This window comes from Panthera onca, chromosome B4 (genome assembly GCF_046562875.1).
Source record: "Panthera onca isolate mPanOnc1 chromosome B4, mPanOnc1 haplotype 2, whole genome shotgun sequence".
Classification (NCBI taxonomy): Eukaryota; Metazoa; Chordata; class Mammalia; order Carnivora; family Felidae; genus Panthera; species Panthera onca.
Genome location: NC_138345.1, coordinates 66127948 through 66148563, shown reverse-complemented (window position 1 = coordinate 66148563; position 20616 = coordinate 66127948). Strand labels below are relative to the sequence as shown.

At 34.6% G+C, this 20616-nt stretch overlaps 1 protein-coding gene across 1 annotated transcript in view; it reads left to right on the top strand.

The window, feature by feature from the left end:
• Positions 1-20616, top strand: part of CPNE8 (copine 8) — a 227183-nt gene that overhangs the window by 117380 nt on the left and 89187 nt on the right. The window contains exons 9-10 of the mRNA XM_060657941.3: positions 970-1074; positions 2586-2627. Coding sequence (XP_060513924.1) covers positions 970-1074; positions 2586-2627 — 147 coding nt within the window. The remainder of the gene's footprint in view (positions 1-969; positions 1075-2585; positions 2628-20616) is intronic.

The window sequence follows — 20616 nt, the reverse complement described above, 5'->3', positions numbered from 1 at the left end:
CATGGTTTAGATAAAGAAAGAACTATAAGCTGGGTTGTCTCACTATAAATTCATGATGTTTACCTTAAGTGGGGCCCTTAGGCCTCTTCAAGAATCCTACTTTTTAACTTAATCCACCAACTTTCCCTCTCTCCCAGGCACTTGAGCACATCTGCTCACTTTCTTCTTTGCTGATGATCATGCTTCCTATTTCATAAGAAAATGGAGGCAGTTGGAGAACTTTCTCATGATCCCATCACAGCATCTCTGGTGCACTCTGCCTTCTTGAATGTTCCTAGAGAATGACTATCTGAGGTCCCAAGGCCAACTTCTGCATTGATGCCCTGGATCCCATCCACTTTCATCTATTTAAGGACATTGCTGAAGCCTTTCTCCCCTCTCTCTTATGCATCATAAATTGTTTCCCTATCTACTGGGACTTCTCCTTCAGTATACAACCTTGCTGTTTTTTCTTCCATCTTGGAGAGAAAAATTTAAAGTAACGAAAACCACAAACTTTCTAGGGACTAATCTATCCCCTGAAGCTACCCCCAATTTCTCTTTACAGTTAAACTCTCCAAACATATTGTTTCCACACTCTGTTTCTGTTTCTCTTTTCTGTCTTCAACCCACCCAACCAGGTTTTTGTTCTCAGCACTATAACAAGCTAATCTTGTTGGGCATACATAGATATTTTTCACTGTTTGATTTGTCATCACAATTTTTATAGATTATTTACAAAGCAACTTTAGAATTTACTGAATGTGCAAAAGATCATCTTTCACAAACTTATTGCAGAATCTCATTGCTTTGTGTTGTAGTGAGCTTATCGTTAAAGTTTTAAAACAAATCTCTTTTTGCTAAATGATATACCAGCCACAGAGAGACTGACAACATTTGTTCTACACAAGAAAGAAAAAGAAGAATTACTGCTTAAGCTGTATATAATAACTGAATTATAAAAATAACTGAAAACTTTTTTTTTTACAGTTTTACAATTTGTCATAAAACAGAAGTTGTCAAAAACACTCTAAATCCTGTATGGCAAGCATTCAAGATCTCAGTCAGAGCATTATGTAATGGTGATTATGACAGGTAAAATAAATGACGACTTTTCTGAGAGTTTTGAATATTTACTATAGATTTTGTATCTGATAATCTAAGCCAAATTTAAAAAAATTAGGGTGCTTCTTTACCTATGTAAATGTGTATTTACCAACAGACGATTTATTCAGAATTTTTGAATAGCTTTTTTTTTTATTCATGATAATTTGGGGAAGAGGGATAATTTGACTAAAGTTTGGTTCAACTGATTGATTTTCCAAGGCCAGAAATACGCAAAATGCTAAAAATACATTAAATTTTAGTTTGTTTTGACATATTATTCAAAAGTCACTGTAGAATTTTCATTGCCTCAATGCTTTAATTTGGCATTATCTTTCTGGAGTGGAATAAGTAAACGTAGAAGACTATGACTACGTATATTATCAACTCTGAGGCGTTCTTGAAAATGCTATTATTATTATTATTTAACTTACACCCAAGTTAGTTAGCATTTGGTGCAGCAATGATTTCAGGAGTAGATTCCTTGATGCCCCTTACCCATTTAGCCCATCCCCCCTCCCACAGCCCCTCCAGTAACCCTCTGTTTGTTCTCCATATTTAAGAGTCTCCTATGGAAAATGCTATTTGGCATCACTGTTCTCATGGATGTTGAATCATAAAAGTTGTATAGATGGAGGACAGGGAGATTCTGGTGCTTTACAAGTAACTGGGTGAGGTGACCCTGAAGATCCTCCCACAATATATCTTAAGATTTCTTGACATTAAAGTTTTTTTTTTCTTTTTCAAATAGAAGTTGATTATGAGGTTTATAATTAAAGCCCTTACCCCCAAAGGAAAAGCAAATAAATAGAAAGTAAAAACCCAATATCTTTGCTATTTTATTTATCTTGTTACTTGAGTATTAGAAAAATGCAAATTTATTCTATTAACTAGTGTAGAAGGAACTATTGATTAGCAGCATGTCGTTAAATTTCCTTGAAAATTGAAGTTGAATGTCATTTTTATTCATTTAACAAGATCATAACTTTACCTAACTGAACTCATTTTGTAAGAAAGTGGTTCTTGCAGTGTGGTTCTTGATGAGCAGCATCAGCATCACCTGGTTTAACTTGGTAGAAATTCAAATTCTTAGGCCCCAACTCAAGCCCACTGAACTCTGGGCATGAAGCCCAACAATTCAAGGTGTGAGAAGCTTTCCATGTGATTGTGATTCATGCTAAAATCGAGAAATCCTGCTCTAACACAATGGTTTTCAAGAGTAGGAAAGTAGTTGCAGACCTTCTCATTGAGGAGCTATGTCAAATTCCGCATGCTCCTCCCATATACTTTCCCTATGCCTTTGAAGAATCAATAAGATTTGAAAAGCCCATTTTAAGATATAAATCAAAATATAGTAATAAAATCAACAAAATCAACTTCAAACTATTTCATGGAACCTACATTATTTCATCTAAGAAAATCTGCAACTTATTTTTTAATGCTCAATCGTGTTATTTTAATCTTACTAAGTAACTTTATGTGTATGTTTTCCTCATGGACAGAACAATCAAAGTAGAGGTGTATGACTGGGATCGAGATGGGAGGTAAGACAATCTCTTCTTTTATTCTTGCTCTTGAAATTTGTTTTCTTTAAAAATATATCAATATGACCATATGTTTTAATTTTAATCTTCAGATTGCAGATTGTGTGATGTTGCCAAATGTTACTGAGGTGCTTACATGGGATTTTAAGCATTAGTGTAATTTTTCAATTTGGAGAATAAAATACAGGTCTTCCTCATTTTTAGTAACATTGCAGATTTTCAACTGGGACTTGATTTTTCATTGGAAAACTTACAGATGTCTTATATAGCTGCATAGTAGTGATTCTCAAATGTCTGTGCCTCATAATTTCCCTGAAGATTCCTATAACTTTTTATGCCCTGTCATCCATGGGAACACTTGAGTACCCCTAACCCCCTAAAAAAGGCACATACCTCACAAACAAAAAACAAAACAAAACTCTAGAATTATGTCTGGTGATTGCCAATGTTCAGAGCTCCAAAATCATGGTTTTCCTCTGCATATCACAGTACATGTTAAATACTAACAGAGAAGTTACACACTACTTTTTTCTCTTTCTTCTTTATTTTTCCACTGTTTCTACTGTTTTAAGTAGGATTGATACTGAGGTGTTTTTAAAAACTATTTTTTTAACATTTATTCATTTTTGAGAGACAGAGCGTGAGAGTGAGGGAGGGGCAGAGAGAGAGGGAGACACAGAATTTGAAGCAGGCTCCAGGCTCTGAGCTGTCAGCACAGAGCCTGACGTGGGGCTCGAACCCACAAACTCAGATCATGTTCTGAGCCAAAGTCAGATGCTTAACTGACCCAGCCACCCAGGCGCCCCAGTACTGATGTGGTTTTAAATGATGTTAAGCCAAGGGACCCAGAAATGCTCACATCTCACTTTGCCCTAGGTCATTCCTTTTTTTTTTTTTTTTAATATAATTTATTATCGAATTGGCTTCCATACAACACCCAGTGCTCATCCTGACAAGTGCCCTCCTCATTGCCCATCACCCATTTTCCCCTCTCCCCCACCCCCATCCATTCATTTGCATACATGGTCCAATTGGTGACATGAATTTGGCCCAACTAGTATTTTCTCCTTTTTGTGGACTGATAAGGGGGGATGGAGAGAGAGGTGAAGATACTATCCCACACTTCAGCTCTCACCAAATAATTGGTTTCATTCTTCAAGTGGTATCTCAAGCATGACTGTGCTAAAGCATCCTAACACCATTTGAAGTTACTCTTTTTTTAAGTTTATTTATTTATTTTTGAAAGAGAGAGAGCACAAGTGAGGGAGGGGCAGAGAGAGAAGGAGAGAGAGAGAATCCCAAGAAGGCTCTGTACTGTCAGCGTAGAGCCCAATGGGGGGGGGGGGGGGGACTCGAACTCACAAACTGCAAGATCATGACCTGAGCCGAAGTCCAGAGTTGGATGCTTAACTGACTGAGCCACCCAGGCAACCCTAAAGTTACTCTGAAAGATAATCAATTTCTACATGAATTCTGGAGAAATCTCAGTAGAAAACATTATGTTTTCTCATAGAGACATATGCTCGCTCCATTGCTTCATTAAACTTTATTCACTGAGAAAATGAGTTTTGCACCTCAGAATAAATAGAAGAAATAATGCCAATCTGAGTAAAGCAGGACTTTATGCTTTATATCATACCCTGTTTTAAATTTTAATTGAGAATGCAACAATGGTGGCCTTTCTCTATTAGGAAATTAGGGAAATTTTAATTTGAACACTTTGAAATGAAGTGTATAAATTCAGATTTCATTTGCATCTATGACCTTTAATCTAAAATTTGCAGACATTGTAGATGTTTTATTGTCCTGCTTTGAAAAGTGAGATTTTATGACTCTCTTTCTGTCTTCCAGTCTACTTCTGAGCCACAAAAATTTTGAATAGTTTTGGAGATCAGAATTACCTTGGAATTTAATTATCATTTTTCTTTCTTTTTTGATATTGGAGTTTTGAGCATATGATTTATTGAATATTTTTAATATGCCAGGTATTCTCTCAGCATTTTTCATGTTATTCCTTATTTAATTTTCACAGTAAGAGATAGATAGTGTATTAATACTATTTTACAGATAAAAAAATCAAGGCAAAGAAGTAATGTGCCTAGGTCACACAAGTAACAAATGGTGGAGCCAGGACTTGAACCCTGGCAGTGTTCTTCGTCCAACAGTTCACTCATAAATAATACACTATATTTCTCTAACATTATAATTATAAATCATGTTATATAAATAAAAGCCTTCAACCTGGACATTGGTCTTACTCTATGATTCTTTGGCAATTGATAATGTTGTAATGAAGAAGAATGCAAGTACTATTTAAGAAACGTTTTAACGTAAGTATGCCATTACCTAACATTTTATATTACTCAGAGAGGTGGATGAAGCATTCCTAGGTAGCAAGTCTTATGTAACAGGAAATTAGGAGAGGTAAATGAGTATTTCAGATTTTGAAAGAATCTTGATAGCTATCCAATTGATAAATGAGCTGTCTTAGATTATGAGAATAAGAGCTTGAGTGAGAACAAGCGCATGAGGGAGAGTAGAAATAGAAAGATGGGGGGATTATAGAATGTAGTTAAAGGAAGTGAAGCATTTGGGTCATTAGATTAGGGTGGTTTTTTTTTTTGATATACAATGATTTACTTTTGAGACATGAATTTAGATGGAAAGAAAACATTTAGGTGTTGAAATTTGATGAACTCATCTTGTCATTGGATCTTCACCTATTGGTGGTGGTGGATCCCATGTTGATTTAATTTTAAATTCCACCTCCATATACCATCATTAACAGCATGTTCAAAAGAACTCTCAGGAGTAAGACTGTCTGACAATCAAAAGGGGATGATGGTGGCAGGGGAAGAATTGTTAGGGGGAACTTTGAACATTCCTTGGAAATGAATTATATGATTAGCAGAATAATTGCAGGAGTGTATTATAATTTTATAACTGGTTTAATAATTTTTTAACGGGTCAAAATGCTCTTTCTTTAATCCAGAATATAGATCCATATTTTAATCTAAGAAACTTCAGTGCATAATTTTATATGACCCGGGTATAGTAATTAGCTTTTCAGTGTTAGCAAAATGATGTTTGAGAATGACATATAAAAAGAAAAATTAAAATAATTAATTTTTGATAAGTCTTTCTTCTAAATAAATATGATTTATGAAATTTAAAAGGCACATTAGTCTCTAATAACAATAATGCCTAAAAGCCATAGAATCTAGATACTAGTTTTATAATGTGTAGTAGTCACTGTGTAGATTGTTCTACAAGTTGATATTCCAGCTTGTGGTTACATATGCTTATGATAACATGGTTATTATACTTTCTACACACATTTTGCTTATCTGACATAATTTCCCAATGTAGATGTTCTTTTCTGAAATCAGGGTGAACATGATTTGACATTCATTATATTTCATGATACAATGTAATTATCAGCAGAAACTGTTTCCTGTTGTCTTTAGTATTTGTCATGAATCATGTACATGTATCAATTTTTAAATTCTGTATCTAGGTTGAGAACTTTTGTTTCCTCTATTTAGAAAAAAGATTATTGGGGCGCCTGGGTGGCGCAGTCGGTTAAGCGTCCGACTTCAGCCAGGTCACGATCTCACGGTCCGTGAGTTCGAGCCCCGCGTCGGGCTCTGGGCTGATGGCTCAGAGCCTGGAGCCTGTTTCCGATTCTGTGTCTCCCTCTCTCTCTGTCCCTCCCCCGTTCATGCTCTGTCTCTCTCTGTCCCAAAAATAAAATAAACGTTGAAAAAAAAAAAAAGAAAAAAGATTATTTACTCAGTGGATTCCTCTCACCTGTTTTTGACAGCTATATCAGCATTGTCCAGTATAAATATAATGCAAATCACATATGTAATTTAACATTTTCTAGTAGCAACATTGAAAACTAAAAATAAACCAATGAAAATGATGTAATAATATATTTTATTTAATTCTATATATGCAAAATATTATTTTAATATAGAATCAATATCAATATAATTAGTAATGAGACATTTTACATTTTTTATACTAAGTCTTTGAAATCCGGTATGTTATTGATGCTTGCAGCATACCTCATTCAGACTGACTATATTCCAAATGCCCTACTGCAACATCTGGTTGGCAACTGTCATACCAGATAGCACGATGTAAAGTTTAATTAAACCCATATAATATACATCTTAAGTAACTTTATATCAGCTCTTTGTTTTATTTTTAAATCAGTTTTATTTGTCTGTATGTCATAGTTTTGAGTGTCCCCTTACAAAGTGGGGGAAAACTGTCCAGATATCTATATTATTTTGTGTATGAATTTAACCATAGGTAACCCACAAAGTAACCTGATCTGTCAGTTCAGAGAGAATATTTCAGTCAAGAATTTAAGTGAACAATGCTTGACAGTGTTACTTGCTTACAATCACGTTTTGTTTTACTAGCTAGGGTGCTTCAGATAAGTGAGGTGATAATTATATTCGCAGATTAGGAACTTCATGAAGTGGTGTGATTTGGGGTCAGAAATCTAATGGTATGTTTAACGTAATTCATCAACTTGAGATTAATTCTGTAACAAACATCTTGTGCACCCTGATGCCTACAAAAATGTGGCAATGCTGTTGTGCAAGTAACCAGTTGACATTAAAATGGGTATCCTGAGCTAATTTGCAACAGAAGAAATATAGTCACTTGTCCTTTTCTATTTAAACACCTTGGCAGTGGTCTGAGTGCAGAGACATTGCTTGACCTTAGTATGAATAATCAGTGTAAATGTACCAATTTTCAACAAGTTAAAACCACTTTACTAAAATCGTCTCCATAATCCCCACCATTTCGTCAAGTGATGTGAAGGAAGAATATTTAAAACCTCATTTTAACAATTGAAAAGCTGAAGTGCTGAGAAACTGACTTGTCTGGGTTACAAAGCAATCAGTGGTAGTATCTTTGAAAAGCTTCAATTGCTTGAAGTAGCTTCAGCTGACTTTGTGGCTCGTTTAAAATTCAGGGAGCGTTCACAGAACAGCTCTGCGTTAAAACCTCGTGGCTCTGATGTGGAACTGATTGTAAATGGGCCACCGAGTAGATCGCTATCTCTCGAAGATGACTTCATGAAAAGGCTGAACTAGTGAGCTGCCAGTCATAAAATTTGACTCTTGAAATGTGCTGAACAAGGAGAGTAAAGGTTTTATTAGCGCTCTGCATGGTGTCTAATGTAGTCGTTTTAAATAGTGACACTTAGAATAAGTGCAAACTTCATTTATCTGGGAAATACCATGTAAGTGCTATCTATCATTTTCTAGTCTGTTCCCTTTGAAGATAGTTGATAAACACACTTGATGTTTTAGTTCTGCAATTATGCATCATCATGGTGTGAAATAACAGTCATTCTCGGTCCAGTGCCCCACTCAAGAATTTACTTGTAAGTTGTCTAAGGCATTTATAACTCATTTAGGAGAAGCACATGCAAACCTTTTGTAGTTTTTTCATTACTTAAAATTTTCTCACTTACTCTAATTAAACTTTCCCTAACAATAGCTGTCTGATTGCTTGCAGTTAACCCTGAATGTCCTAAATGTGTATTCACTTTCCTTTTCTTGTTCCACCACCTCCACTCCTTGGAGACTTTTTAAAAATGTAGATAAATGGAATTTCATAATCTATGTGTTGTTTACTGCCTTACCGTTTGTTCCTCCACCTCCTACGAATTTAGGTAATGATTTTCCTCACATATAGTTTGTGGGGTTTTGTCCCCTTTTCCCTCCAATCTATAATTCTTACCCTCATTAAAGACTGATTTAATTATGTATATGATGATATCTAAGGTGGTAATCATTTTTGTATGTCTCTATGTCCTAATAGAAATTCTATTAACTAATTTTGAAAGAAATTGTTATTGAGCATTTATTATGTGCTAAACAATTTGTCAGGCTAGTGAAAATACACAATTCTAATCTTTATACAAGAATATTTTAATTTTCTTTAATGTGTTTTATATGTCCTTCCATTTCTGTGTTAATTTTTGCCTGTTGGTTTTCTGTTCTGGTCCAATTTAAATTAAAAAAAAAAATTTTAAATGTTCATTTAATTTTGAAGGAGAGACAGAGCATGAGCAAGGGAGGGGCAGAGAGAGAGGGAGACAAAGACTCTGAAGCAGGTTCCAGGCTCTGAGCTGTCAGCACAGAGCCCAACATGGGGCTCGAACCCATGAATGCTGAGATCATGACCTGAGCCTAAGTCAGATGCTTGACTGACTGAGCCACCCAGATGCCCCTCAGCCCAAATTAAATAGTCTCAAATTGTCTGAAAGCTTTTCCTATACATCAAAATTCATTTAATCCCTCTTTTGTGTATTGTGTTTACCATTTAGGAATGCTAATTAGCATATCTAGCATATTATGATTTATGCTGAAATTTTGTTTCTGCTTTAGCTGTCATATTAAATTGTAAACTCCCTGAGGTTAAGGACTGTATTTTGTCTTACTGTTTCCCACAATGTAAGTTACAGTGTCTTTAATGGAGTAGCTTCTTGTGTTATTTCAATGTTACAGAAGAGAGTATTTGAAATAACTCTGTTGTCTTTCTGATAAACACCCAATCCTCTATCAGTGATGGTTATTTATCTTCTCATTTCTGCCCTTTACTTGAAATTATGAAATTATCTTGAATGATGTTAGCGATTATATCTCTTTAGTTGAAACTTCAGGCAGTAATTAATTCAGCTGTCATTTTCTCACTTTTTAAAAACTATTTGTAGACACCTTAGATTTTTTTTTTTTTTTGTATTTAACAAAGAAACTGAGTCTATTTAATTATGTCCAATGTGAATTAATCATCAACTTCACCGCTAAATCTGCCTTTCCTCTCATAGGTTTTATTTTATTGTGAGATTACCAGGGGTGATATTCAAAATGTTTATCAACCATCAAAATAGATGACAGCTGTGCAATTAAAATAGGTCCCTGGAAACCCTTTTCTTTGTCAGGGTCAACTTTTTAATTGTTGGATTATAGGGTGACCTGGGGAACCCTAGGGAAGGTCCTTGGAAACTGGAGTAGTAGGAAAGGCTCATAAGAGATTGAATTGTGAAGAGTAGACAAAGAGGTTTAGAGTAGACTCACTCTGAACAGTGGTTAAGTAGACAAATGTTTTTATATTTTTACATTTACTTGGACTCTACTGGATTTCACTCTTGAGTGTTATCTCCAGACATTATCATAATCCCAGGCTTGCAGACTTGAAACATGATATTGACTCCTCCCTTGCTCTCAGCTACCATTTCCAGTCATTTGCCAAGTCCAGCATATCTAAGAAATAAGTAATGAAATCATGCCATTATTGTAATTAATGTGAATTCATGATTTTCCTACAGTTAGTTCTATAATTTTTTAGTTTCCACAAGGTTAAAAGGTGAAATAAATGTGGATATTTATGAAAAGAGTGTAAATATTTGTTACAAGGCTAAAATTGGTATTTATTTTGGCAACAGTATCATAATTCAACATTGTGATGGGAATAATTTGTTTTTAAGTCTATGGATACTGAAAGAATAGTAAAGAGAGCAACAGTACAGTAGAAAAAGTTTTTACAGTGCAGTTTAGGGAAAGAGAAAAGGAATTGGAACAAAAGAAATCCTGAATCATAGTAGTGGAGAAACAGAATTTTTAATCATAGGATTTATATAGTTCTAGAAAAAGAAGAACGGGAATTTGTAGAGAACTGTTGAGAATAGCACAGAACATTCTGGCAAACTCTGGAAAGAGGGAAAATGCGTGGAGCTGAGGTTTTATAAATGTGTGTCAGAAAAGATGTGGGTTACAAGTCTGTGTTTTCAAAACAAATGATTTTGTATCTCAATGCCACCATTGCTGAATTAGGATTAACTCATTGACATTGTTGGGAAGGAAAAATTTTCCTTTATCCTTCAAGAATCTTTCCACTGGTCTAAGATTTAAATTGGCATAAGACAGATTAACAAGAGAAAATCAAACTTAATTACATATATATGGGAGTGCCATAAAGACTATAAGGGCCAGAGGCAGCCAGGCAATTGAGGCTTATATCCCATTCAGAGTTAAGGAGAAATGGGTAGAGGTCTGGGACTTCAAAGGGAAAGAAGATTTATTCACAGGAAGATAAAAAAAGAATAAGTGTTTGGTAAGAAATGTTTGCTGGGCCCTACAGAAATAATTGGGACACAGGAGGAATTTTAACAAACAGACTTTGATAGGTCTGTTCACCATAGGAGTTTTATAGGGGGTTTACCTCCCTGCTTACTATACCTAGTTCATAGTATAGTAATCTATGGTGATAGTTCCCTTCCTGGAGTTGGTCCTCTATCTAAATTCTGTTAGGCAATTAGGTGGAAGGTCAAAGGTTCTTCCAAGCCTTCTGTTTCTTAAAAATAATCAGCATAAAATAATCCACATGCAAAAGAGGCACATTTTGGGGGAGGTTGGCTGGCTCAGTTAGAGGAGCATACGACTCTTGATCTTGGGGTTGTAAATTTGAGCCCATGTTGGGTGTAGAGATTACTTACATGGATAAAACTTTAAAGAGACACATTTTGGAGTGGTAAATGTCGCTCCCCTACATCACAGGAAAAGAACTCAAATTACCTGAAAATGTTACTTTTTAATTTGGCTTATCAACATGATTTAGTAGTAAGATCTATAACTCTCAGGACCCAATATTCTACAATAAGTCAGGTTCAGACCTGCTGGGAAAGAAGCCTGTGTTTTCAAGGCCGGTCAAGTTTTAATTTAGAATGAGAATAGGAAGAATGACAAATTGGAAAATAACCAATTGAGCATTTTACATGATTTGAAATAATTTATGTGTAAGATTTAAGTAAGATTTAAGTTTAATTAAGAATTAATTAAAACTCATACCATTGAGCAAAAAATAGCCACATAAATGAAAAGAATAAAACACAAAGAAAAGAAAATAGAAGACTACAAAATAATCTCTGAATTTGGAAGGTCTTTCCAAACATAATAAGAGATGGAGCTAAAGGGTCCTTTTTTAAAATAAACTTTTTAACATTTTATTTATTTATTTTTTGAGAGACAGAGAGAGACAGAGTGTGAGCAGGGGAGAGGCAGAGAGAGAGAGGAAGACACAGAATCCAAAGCAGGCTCCAGGCTCTGATCTGTCAGCACAGAGCAGGAGGTGTAAAATAAACTTTAATTCAACGTTAATGTAGTATAGAAAAGTGCACACATCATAAATATACAGCTCAATGAATTTTCACAAATTTGAATACAGCATTCAATACAGTATATTCAGCACCCACATCAAGAAACAGCTTTACCACTGGGGCTCCTGGATGGCTCAGTCGGTTAAGTGACTTCCGCTCAGGTCATGATCTCGCTGTCCTTGAGTTCGAACCCCACATCGGGCTCTGTGTTGACAGCTCAGAGCCTGCTTTAGATTCTATGTCTCCCTCCCTCACTCACACTCTGTCTCTAAAAAAGTAATGAATGTTAAAAAAAAATTTAAAAAAAAGAAAGAAACAGCTTTACCAGCACTGCAGAAGCCTTCCTCTTCCCTCTTCCATTCATTATTTCCCCTCCTTCTAGTTAACCACCTTCCTGACTTTTGTTAACATACTTCAGTGTTGCCTGTTTCTGAATTAAACAAATGGAATTAAGTAGTAGGTACTCTTTGGTGTCTGGCTTCCCTCAACATTAAATTTGTGAGATTTGTTTATATTACATGTGATTTATCTTAATTTTTTCATTCATTAAATTAATATGTATTGCACTCTTATTAGTTGAAGAGACAAAAACATCTAAATCATATGCAAATTAAATCAGTATTTTCCAAATGTAGAATTCTAGATCCTATTTTAATATCGAGCAATAACAAAAAAGAAACATTTAACTGTGCTTTATTCTCCATGAAAATTAAGGTACCACCTGTTTTACCTCAGAAGGTTGTGATTCAGGTTCCTGTTAGCATCTCCATGGGTTCTTAGTTTTTGTCCTTAAAATTAAAACCTTTCTGTTTCTATTATATTTTAAAACATTCAGGAATAATTTCTTATATAGATGCTTTTAGCCAAAGAACAGTCTCCTAATGAAAGGAAGCAGAGTTTTAAATACCATTTCAATTGATGGACACTTGTATAGACAAGATAATCATTCATTCAGCTCTGAAGCAATACAACATTGTTTCTTTTTGTCCTTTTTATTATCATCTCATGCCATCCTTCAGACTATTTTGCAATTTGTAATTTTAGTCTGCAAAAATACAGCCTATTTATATTATAACATGCATGAAAAATGTGTTGAATTTTCCAAAAGAAGAACACAAAGCCCTACCTCTTCTTCCCATTCATGGTAATTGTTTTTCACTACGAAGTTAACATATTTGTGGGGCTCTTGGGTGGCTCAGTTGGTTAAGTGTCTGACTTCAGCTCAGGTCATGATCTCAGTGTTCGTGGGTTCAAGCCCTGCATCAGGCTCTGTGCTGACAGCTCGGAGCATGGAGCCTGCTTCAGATTCTGTGTCTCCCTCTCTCTCTGCCCCTCCCCTGCTCACATTCTGTTTCTCTCTCTCAAAAATAAATAAAAATTAAAAAAAGTTTTAAAATTAACATATTTGTGACTTCAGGTATTTTTGTCATGTGTATCCCAAAAGATTTTTCATTCATTTTCAAACAGGTTTTCTTTTTGCTTATATTGAAGAATATCTTGCACATCTCTATAATGATCTCAAGTGTCATCTCCATTTTATAAGATAGAAAACCTTGAAGTTTTCCTGTAATCAAGAGTAAAATGTGTTTTTTCATTTATTGCCAGAAACATTGTGGACCATTTGCAGCAGCTGGAGATGTAACTTGAAGCACTTTTCCTTAACATAATACCTCTCCAGATACAGATACTGGTTCAGTAGGCTTGGGATACAGTCTAAACATGAATTGTTTGAAAAAACTCCCCAGGTCAGCCTAACTCAGATTTGAGTTGAGAACCATTTTTAGAAACTCACTCAATCTGTTAGAAATGGGAAAATTAAAAACTAAAACTAAAACTACAAAAACCTTACTTATGAAATCATTATTTTTTCCCCTGAGATTAGGAACTGAATATCAACACAATTAAATAGGACGAATGCTTTCTTGAGCATCTATAAAGTGCAGATTGCTATCCTAGTTACTACAGGCTAATTAAAAAATGATTCACACACAGCCCATATGGTCTTGTAGAATGTACAGTACCATTCTAGGAGCAAAATACTAGGCAGGGCGTGTTCCTTGAGAAAGGTATAATGTGTTGTTAAATTTTAGAGAAAGACAAGTTCATATCTGAGCAGAAGTGCCAAGATGTGCTCATGACAAAGTATGATAGGTGATTTATCTGAAAGGAGAGTAGGGATTTTAAAGGAAGGGATTTTGTGAACCCATTAAGTAAAGGATTTTGTTTTGGGCCTGTGATTGTGAGTATGTTACAATGTATTAGAGGGAATTAATGGGAAATACAGATACATATACAAAGGTAGGTCAGGACCATATGATGGAAGGCTTCTGATAGACTGGAGAGTATTTTCTGAATTCCATTGGAACTTTGGAGTCATTAAGAGATTTTGTTACTGAATAATGAACCAAGGACATTCTAGCACTATGAGAGATATGGGAAAATATTTGCAGAATGATTTGGAATCAGGGAGACACAGAAGTATAAAAACTAGTTTAGAGGTTAAGGAGGTTTTTGGGATAGTAATGAAACTTATATTAGGTTGGCAGTAAAGGCAATAAAAAATCATAAAACCCTTGCCGTGAAAAACAACTAAATTACATTTTGAATATGCATAGAGCTTTGCAGTTTGCAAAAGTGTTTTTCACCACTTTCTCATTTGATCCTTATAAGAATCCAGTAGGTATTATTTATTATCTTCCTAGTTTTGCTGATAAGTGAATTGAGGTTAAGTTTTTTGCTTCAGATTGCATGGTTTGTGAGCTTTTCAGTTCTTTATACAAAATGAAGCTAGATACTAGAGCCAGTGTTAAGGAAATGGAGTATATAAGTTTGTAGCTGCTGGATGGTTACAGTTGAAGACTGAAGTAAAACACAGATCTCATATTCTGAATGTAGTTGAGAATGAAATATGCACATCACTAATGGAAATAGGGGGTTGCTAACTTGTCAGTTTGTGGAAATTGAGGTAGCTATGATGAACCTGATTTTGGACTGGGTGAATTTAAACTTTTTTATTAGCTTTTTTCTTAAAGTTTTTATTCAAATTCCAGTTCATTGATATACAGCGTAGTATTAATTTCAAGTATACAAGACAGCAATTCAAGACTTTCGTATAATACTTAGTGTTCATCACAAGTGCCCTTCTTAATCCCCATCACCTATTTAACCATCCTCCCACCCACCTCCATTCTGGTAACCATCAGTTTGTTCTCTATAATTAAATATCTGTTTCTTGGTTGGCCTCTCTCTCTCTCCTTTTTCTCCTTTGCTCATTTGTTTTGTTTCTGAAATTCCACATGAGTGAAATCATATGTATTTGTGTTTCTCTGACTGACTTATTTTGCCTAGCATAATAAAAACTCTCTAGCTCGATCTATGGCCAAGATTTCATTCTTTTCTATGGCTGAGTGATATTCCATTGTGTTTATATACCACATCCACTTTATCCATTCATCAGTTGATGGACACTTGGGCTGATTCTATAATTTGGCTATTGTAGATAATGCTGCTATAAACATCGGGGTGCATGTATCCCTTTGAATTAGTATTTTTGTATTCTTTGGGTAAATACTTAGTAGTACAATTGCTAGATTGTAGGATAGTTCTGTTTTTAACTTCTTGAGAAAACCCCATACTATTTTCCAGAGTGGCTGCACCAGTTTGCATTCCCACCAACAGTGCAAGAGGGTACCCCTTTCTCCACATCCTCACCAACACCTGTCATTTCTTGTGTTGTTGGTTTCAGCCATTCTGATAGGTGTGGGGTGATGTCTCATTGTAGTTTTGATTTGTATTTCCCTGATGATGAGTGATGTTGGCCATCTGGGTGTCTTCTTTGGAAAAATATGTATTCATGTCTTCTGCCCATTTTTAAATTGGATTTTTTGGTTTTGGGGTGTTGTTTTATAAATTCTATATATATTTTGGATTCTAACCCTTTATCAGATATGTCATTTGCAAATATCTTCTTCCATTCCACAGGTTGCCTTTTAGTTTTGTTGACTGTTTCCTTAACTGTGCATAAGCTTTTTCTTTTTGATGAAGCTTTTGCTTAGTTTTGATGAGAGACTCCCAAATGTAAACCTAGAGAATGGTCTCATTCAAACAGTATTAGAACTCATGATGGCCTCATGCCAGAGGAGCAAAAACATTCAGATCACCTCAACCTAATTCTGTTGTGCTCTCTTCTACAATACCCAGCTCTCTCTTCCTAACAGATACATATATTTTGAAGACCTGGCTTTGCTTGCTCTCCCCCCAAGATTGCTTTTTTCATTCTATTTCTTTTTTTTTCATCCCCAATTCTTTTTTAAAGTTATATATCACAGGGGAGAATGTATATCAGGCTATTAGAAATATGAGACTAGGGGATGGGAGAGATGCTGGAATATAAATCAAAGGTATAAACTGGAGAAACATGTACCTCAAAGATCTCTTTTACACAGTGGAAGTATATGTAATTACCTACTGAGAGTTTTGAGGGAAAATTCTACAGAGCTGGTCATAAAAGTCTTCCAATTAAATGAAACTTCTAGTTGTGAGTGATGAAAAGATTCTGATAGTAATGATGCTGATCATTTATGCAATAGGATTTACTGATATGCATTGGTCACCCATTATTTTCTCTGTGATTCTAAATACCAAGATGATTTGAGATTTTGTGTTATGCACATGTGTTGTATAGTTGTACAGCGTTTGTCACTCACCTACTAGTATTCCAAATACACATAAAACTAAGCTTAGTGACAACTGAGTCCCGGAAAAAGTTTATTAAAATTTAGCAGGTGACAAGGTCACTATAGATGTGCATCTGCCAAATACCTTTACTTTGTGACAATTTTAATATTTCATCGAAATTGTCTAGTCAGAAAGAGAGAAAATGAATAAGAGAGACTGTGGTGTGTACAGTCCTTTTGTTATATAAATTGTTCTACAGATAGCTTGGGAATCCCATTTTAAGATCATGCACCATACAAGTTTTAAATTTAATTTGGTATGCCAAGCAATTTTACACATTTCCTCTCAATTCTCAAAAAATTCTCAATAAAAAATATTATTATTGTTCTTTTTCCAGACATGAAAACGAAGGAAAATGTGGAAATGGTTTTTCCATTTTACATGACTAGTAACTAGTCATTGGCTGCAAATCAAACTACTGCTTATTCCTCTATCTTTCTAAGCACTGCTTTTATCTCCCATCATCTTTCGCTTCTTAGTGTAGGAGAAATGGAACATGGTATTCAGAATTCCAGAATCTTTTCTTTGAAACATGAGTTCTTAGCTTTAGCGTTTGATGTTGACTATTGTAGACATAACCTGAGAGAATTAAAAAAAGACAAAAATACATTGTAGCCATGTATTCATGTTGCATTTCAATCCTGTTTGGAAAGGAAAATTTTATAGTTGCTGATCCGGAGAAAAATTAAGACACATAGAACACTGCCACTACCAATAACAATTTAGGTTTGGTAAATATTCGTATATGTTTCAGTGCTTGGTGTTATTTATTTATTTTGTAAAAAATTTTGACCAAATGATTGACATATGTCTCTCTGGTATGGATAGAAGCTCAGTTTCCTAAATGATTTTATGTCCTAAAGGTTGATTGGCTGCACCCCATCAAGGATTTCTGCTCTGATTTTGATATTTAAGCTCTAATGTTCAACTATGAGATTCTTAGTTCCAACCTGTTTGGGTACATAATGCTGGTACTCATAATTTCTAACTGATGTCTGTACTTACAAGTTGAAAAGGGAAAATAAAGGCTTAAAATAGCTTTACTTAAAATATACAGGTAATTACGTTTGAATTATCTAAATAATTGTCTCAATTAACCACTTCATTAGAAATAGAAGACAGAACTTTCCTTTGTGTGTACATTTCATAATATTTGGAATAATTTTTGCATTGTAGTTTAAACCAGATAGTACAGTTTACATTCACAGTTGTTACTAAAAATCAGCAACATTTTAATATTAAGCTAACCTCGTATAAATTTGCATTTTTGGTATTGCACTGAATTTGACACCATTAAAGAATATCTGAGAATAAACCATTCTTTTGGATTTTTCTAATCTGTTCTATATATATGTTTATTTTTTTAATATGAAATTTATTGTCAAATTGGTTTCCATACAACACTCAGTGCTCATCCCAACAGGTGCCCTCCTCAATACTCATCACCCACCCTGTCCTCCCTCCCACCCCCCATCAACCCTCAGATTATTCTCAGTTTTTAAGAGTCTCTTATGGTTTGGCTCTCTCCCTCTCTAACTTTTCTTTTCCTTTCCCTACCCCATGGTCTTCTGTTAAGTTTCTCAGGATCCACATAAGAGTGAAAACATATGGTATCTGTCTTTCTCTGTATGACTTATTTCACTTAGCATAACGCTCTCCAGTTCCATCCATGTTACTACAAAAGGCCATACCACTTTCTTACACCATTCACAAAAATAAACTCAAAATGGATAAAGGACCTGAATGTGAGACAAGAAACCATCAAAACCCTAGAGGAGAAAGCAGGAAAAAAACCTCTCTGACCTCAGCCACAGCAATTTCTTACTTGAGACATCTCCAAAGGCAAGGGAATTAAAAGGAAAAATGAACTGTTGGGACCTCATGAAGATAAAAACGTCTGTACTGCAAAGGAAACAACCAACAGAATGGGAAAAGATATTTGCAAATGACATATTGGATAAAGGGCTAGTATCCAAAATCTATAAAGAACTCACCAAACTCCACACCCGAAAAACAGATAATCCAGTGAAGAATGGGCAGAAAACATGAATTCTCTAAAGAAGACACCCAGATGGCCAACAGGCACATGAAAAGATACTCAACATCGCTCCTCATCAGGGAAATACAAATCAAAACCACACTCAGATATCACCTCACGCCAGTCAGAGTGGCCAAAATGAACAAATCAGGAGACTATAGATGCTGGCGAGGATGTGGAGAAACGGGAACCCTCTTGCACTGTTGGTGGGAATGCAAACTGGTGCAGCTGCTCTGGAAAACAGTATGGAGGTTCCTCAAAAAATTAAAAATAGACCTACCCTATGACCCAGCAATAGCACTGCTAGGAATTTACCCAAGGGATACAGGAGTGCTGATGCATAGGGCACTTGCACCCCAATGTTTATAGCAGCACTCTCAACAATAGCCAAATTATGGAAAGAGCCTAAATGTCCATCAACTGATGAATGGATAAAGAAATTGTGGTTTATATACACAATGGAATACTACTTGGCAATGAGAAAGAATGAAATATGGCCTTTTGTAGCAACGTCTATGTGTATATTTAAACAGATTAAGTGTAATTGTTTGGCATTGAGGTTCAGTTAAAGGAAGTACTCAGTAACAATCTTTTGACTAGGAAATAAAAGGTCCTTAAAAACAGCTAGGTATTTTTTTGGTATCACAATTTCTCCTATGATTAGTATTTATTATATCATGTATGTAAGGCTGTCAAAATTTGCAGTTTTAGATTTTTAAGGTTGATTAAATACATATAGTTATAATACAAGTGGCATATATTCATTTCAATTGTGTATACTTTGCTAAGGGGTGTTGCAGAATTATTGGCAACCTTTTCCAGAAACAAAATTTTTTAAATTTCCAGATTGATATATACATAAAAATGTATGAAAGTACATGAATATTCATAGATTATGGCACTTCAGTTGTTTGGTTTACTAGCACTATTCTATGATTATACACCACAATAGAGATAAAAGCTTATAAACATATTTTTGGCCACAATTGGTGATTTTGTACATAGATAGAACAAAATAAACATACAAACGAGAAGGATTTTCTAATGTGCCATTTTCCGTTTATGTTTAAAATGAATTCACAATTGGAATGTTTAGATTTATAGAAAACTATCCTTACATTTAGATCTTCACACATTCATAGTGCCCATCTGAAGTCATTGCTATCTAAATAGTTCTTTAGTGTTATTTTTCCTAAAAGTGTAGAATAGGATAGTTAATATGTGGAAAAACTCTACTTTAGATCACATGCTAATACATTTGCATATATTACAGAATAGTCTAAATGAACAAGCCAATGAAATATATGTATTATAAACATATTGTAACCTCTAAATTTAACATATATTGATATTAGGGCTGCTTTTATGGCCATATTCTAATACAATATTTTTCTTCCAAGAACCCAAAACAAACTTCTGTTATTCTGTTCAGAACAACTGAAGTTAATCAACTCACCTTTTTTTTTTTTTTTTTGAAGTGAATAGGAAAATGTATTTTATGCTTTTGAGGGGTGAAAAATTTTTACTAGAAAGCTTAATGACTTATGCAAATATGCAAAATCAGTAAATCCCAAAGGGAGAACTTATAGGCACACATTATTTTTATTGGGTTGCATAGATATTTCTTTCATTTCCACTAGAAAATTCCCAGATATTATACTATATTTTAAGGACAAGTTTTTAATTAAGCTTATCATTTAAAAGGAAGAACTTTTACACATAAGTATTATCCTATCTAAGCAACCCAAACACCAATTCACTGGGTACTTTTAATTCTTTGATTAATGTTTTAGATTTGTATCTCTTGGGAACTCAGTGATTCTGAAATTTTGCTTCATAGTCTCCTGGAGCCTCATTTGGTTCAAAAATGTATTAATTTATTCAAGCTTCTAACACACATGGAAAAACTTCTATGATGTGGGTTATTCTATTTCCATATTTTAATACTTTGAAGATATTCACACTGTTAAAACCATTAAAAAGTAGCATGCCTCAAAAACACATAAAATTATTAAAGTATCTCAGAA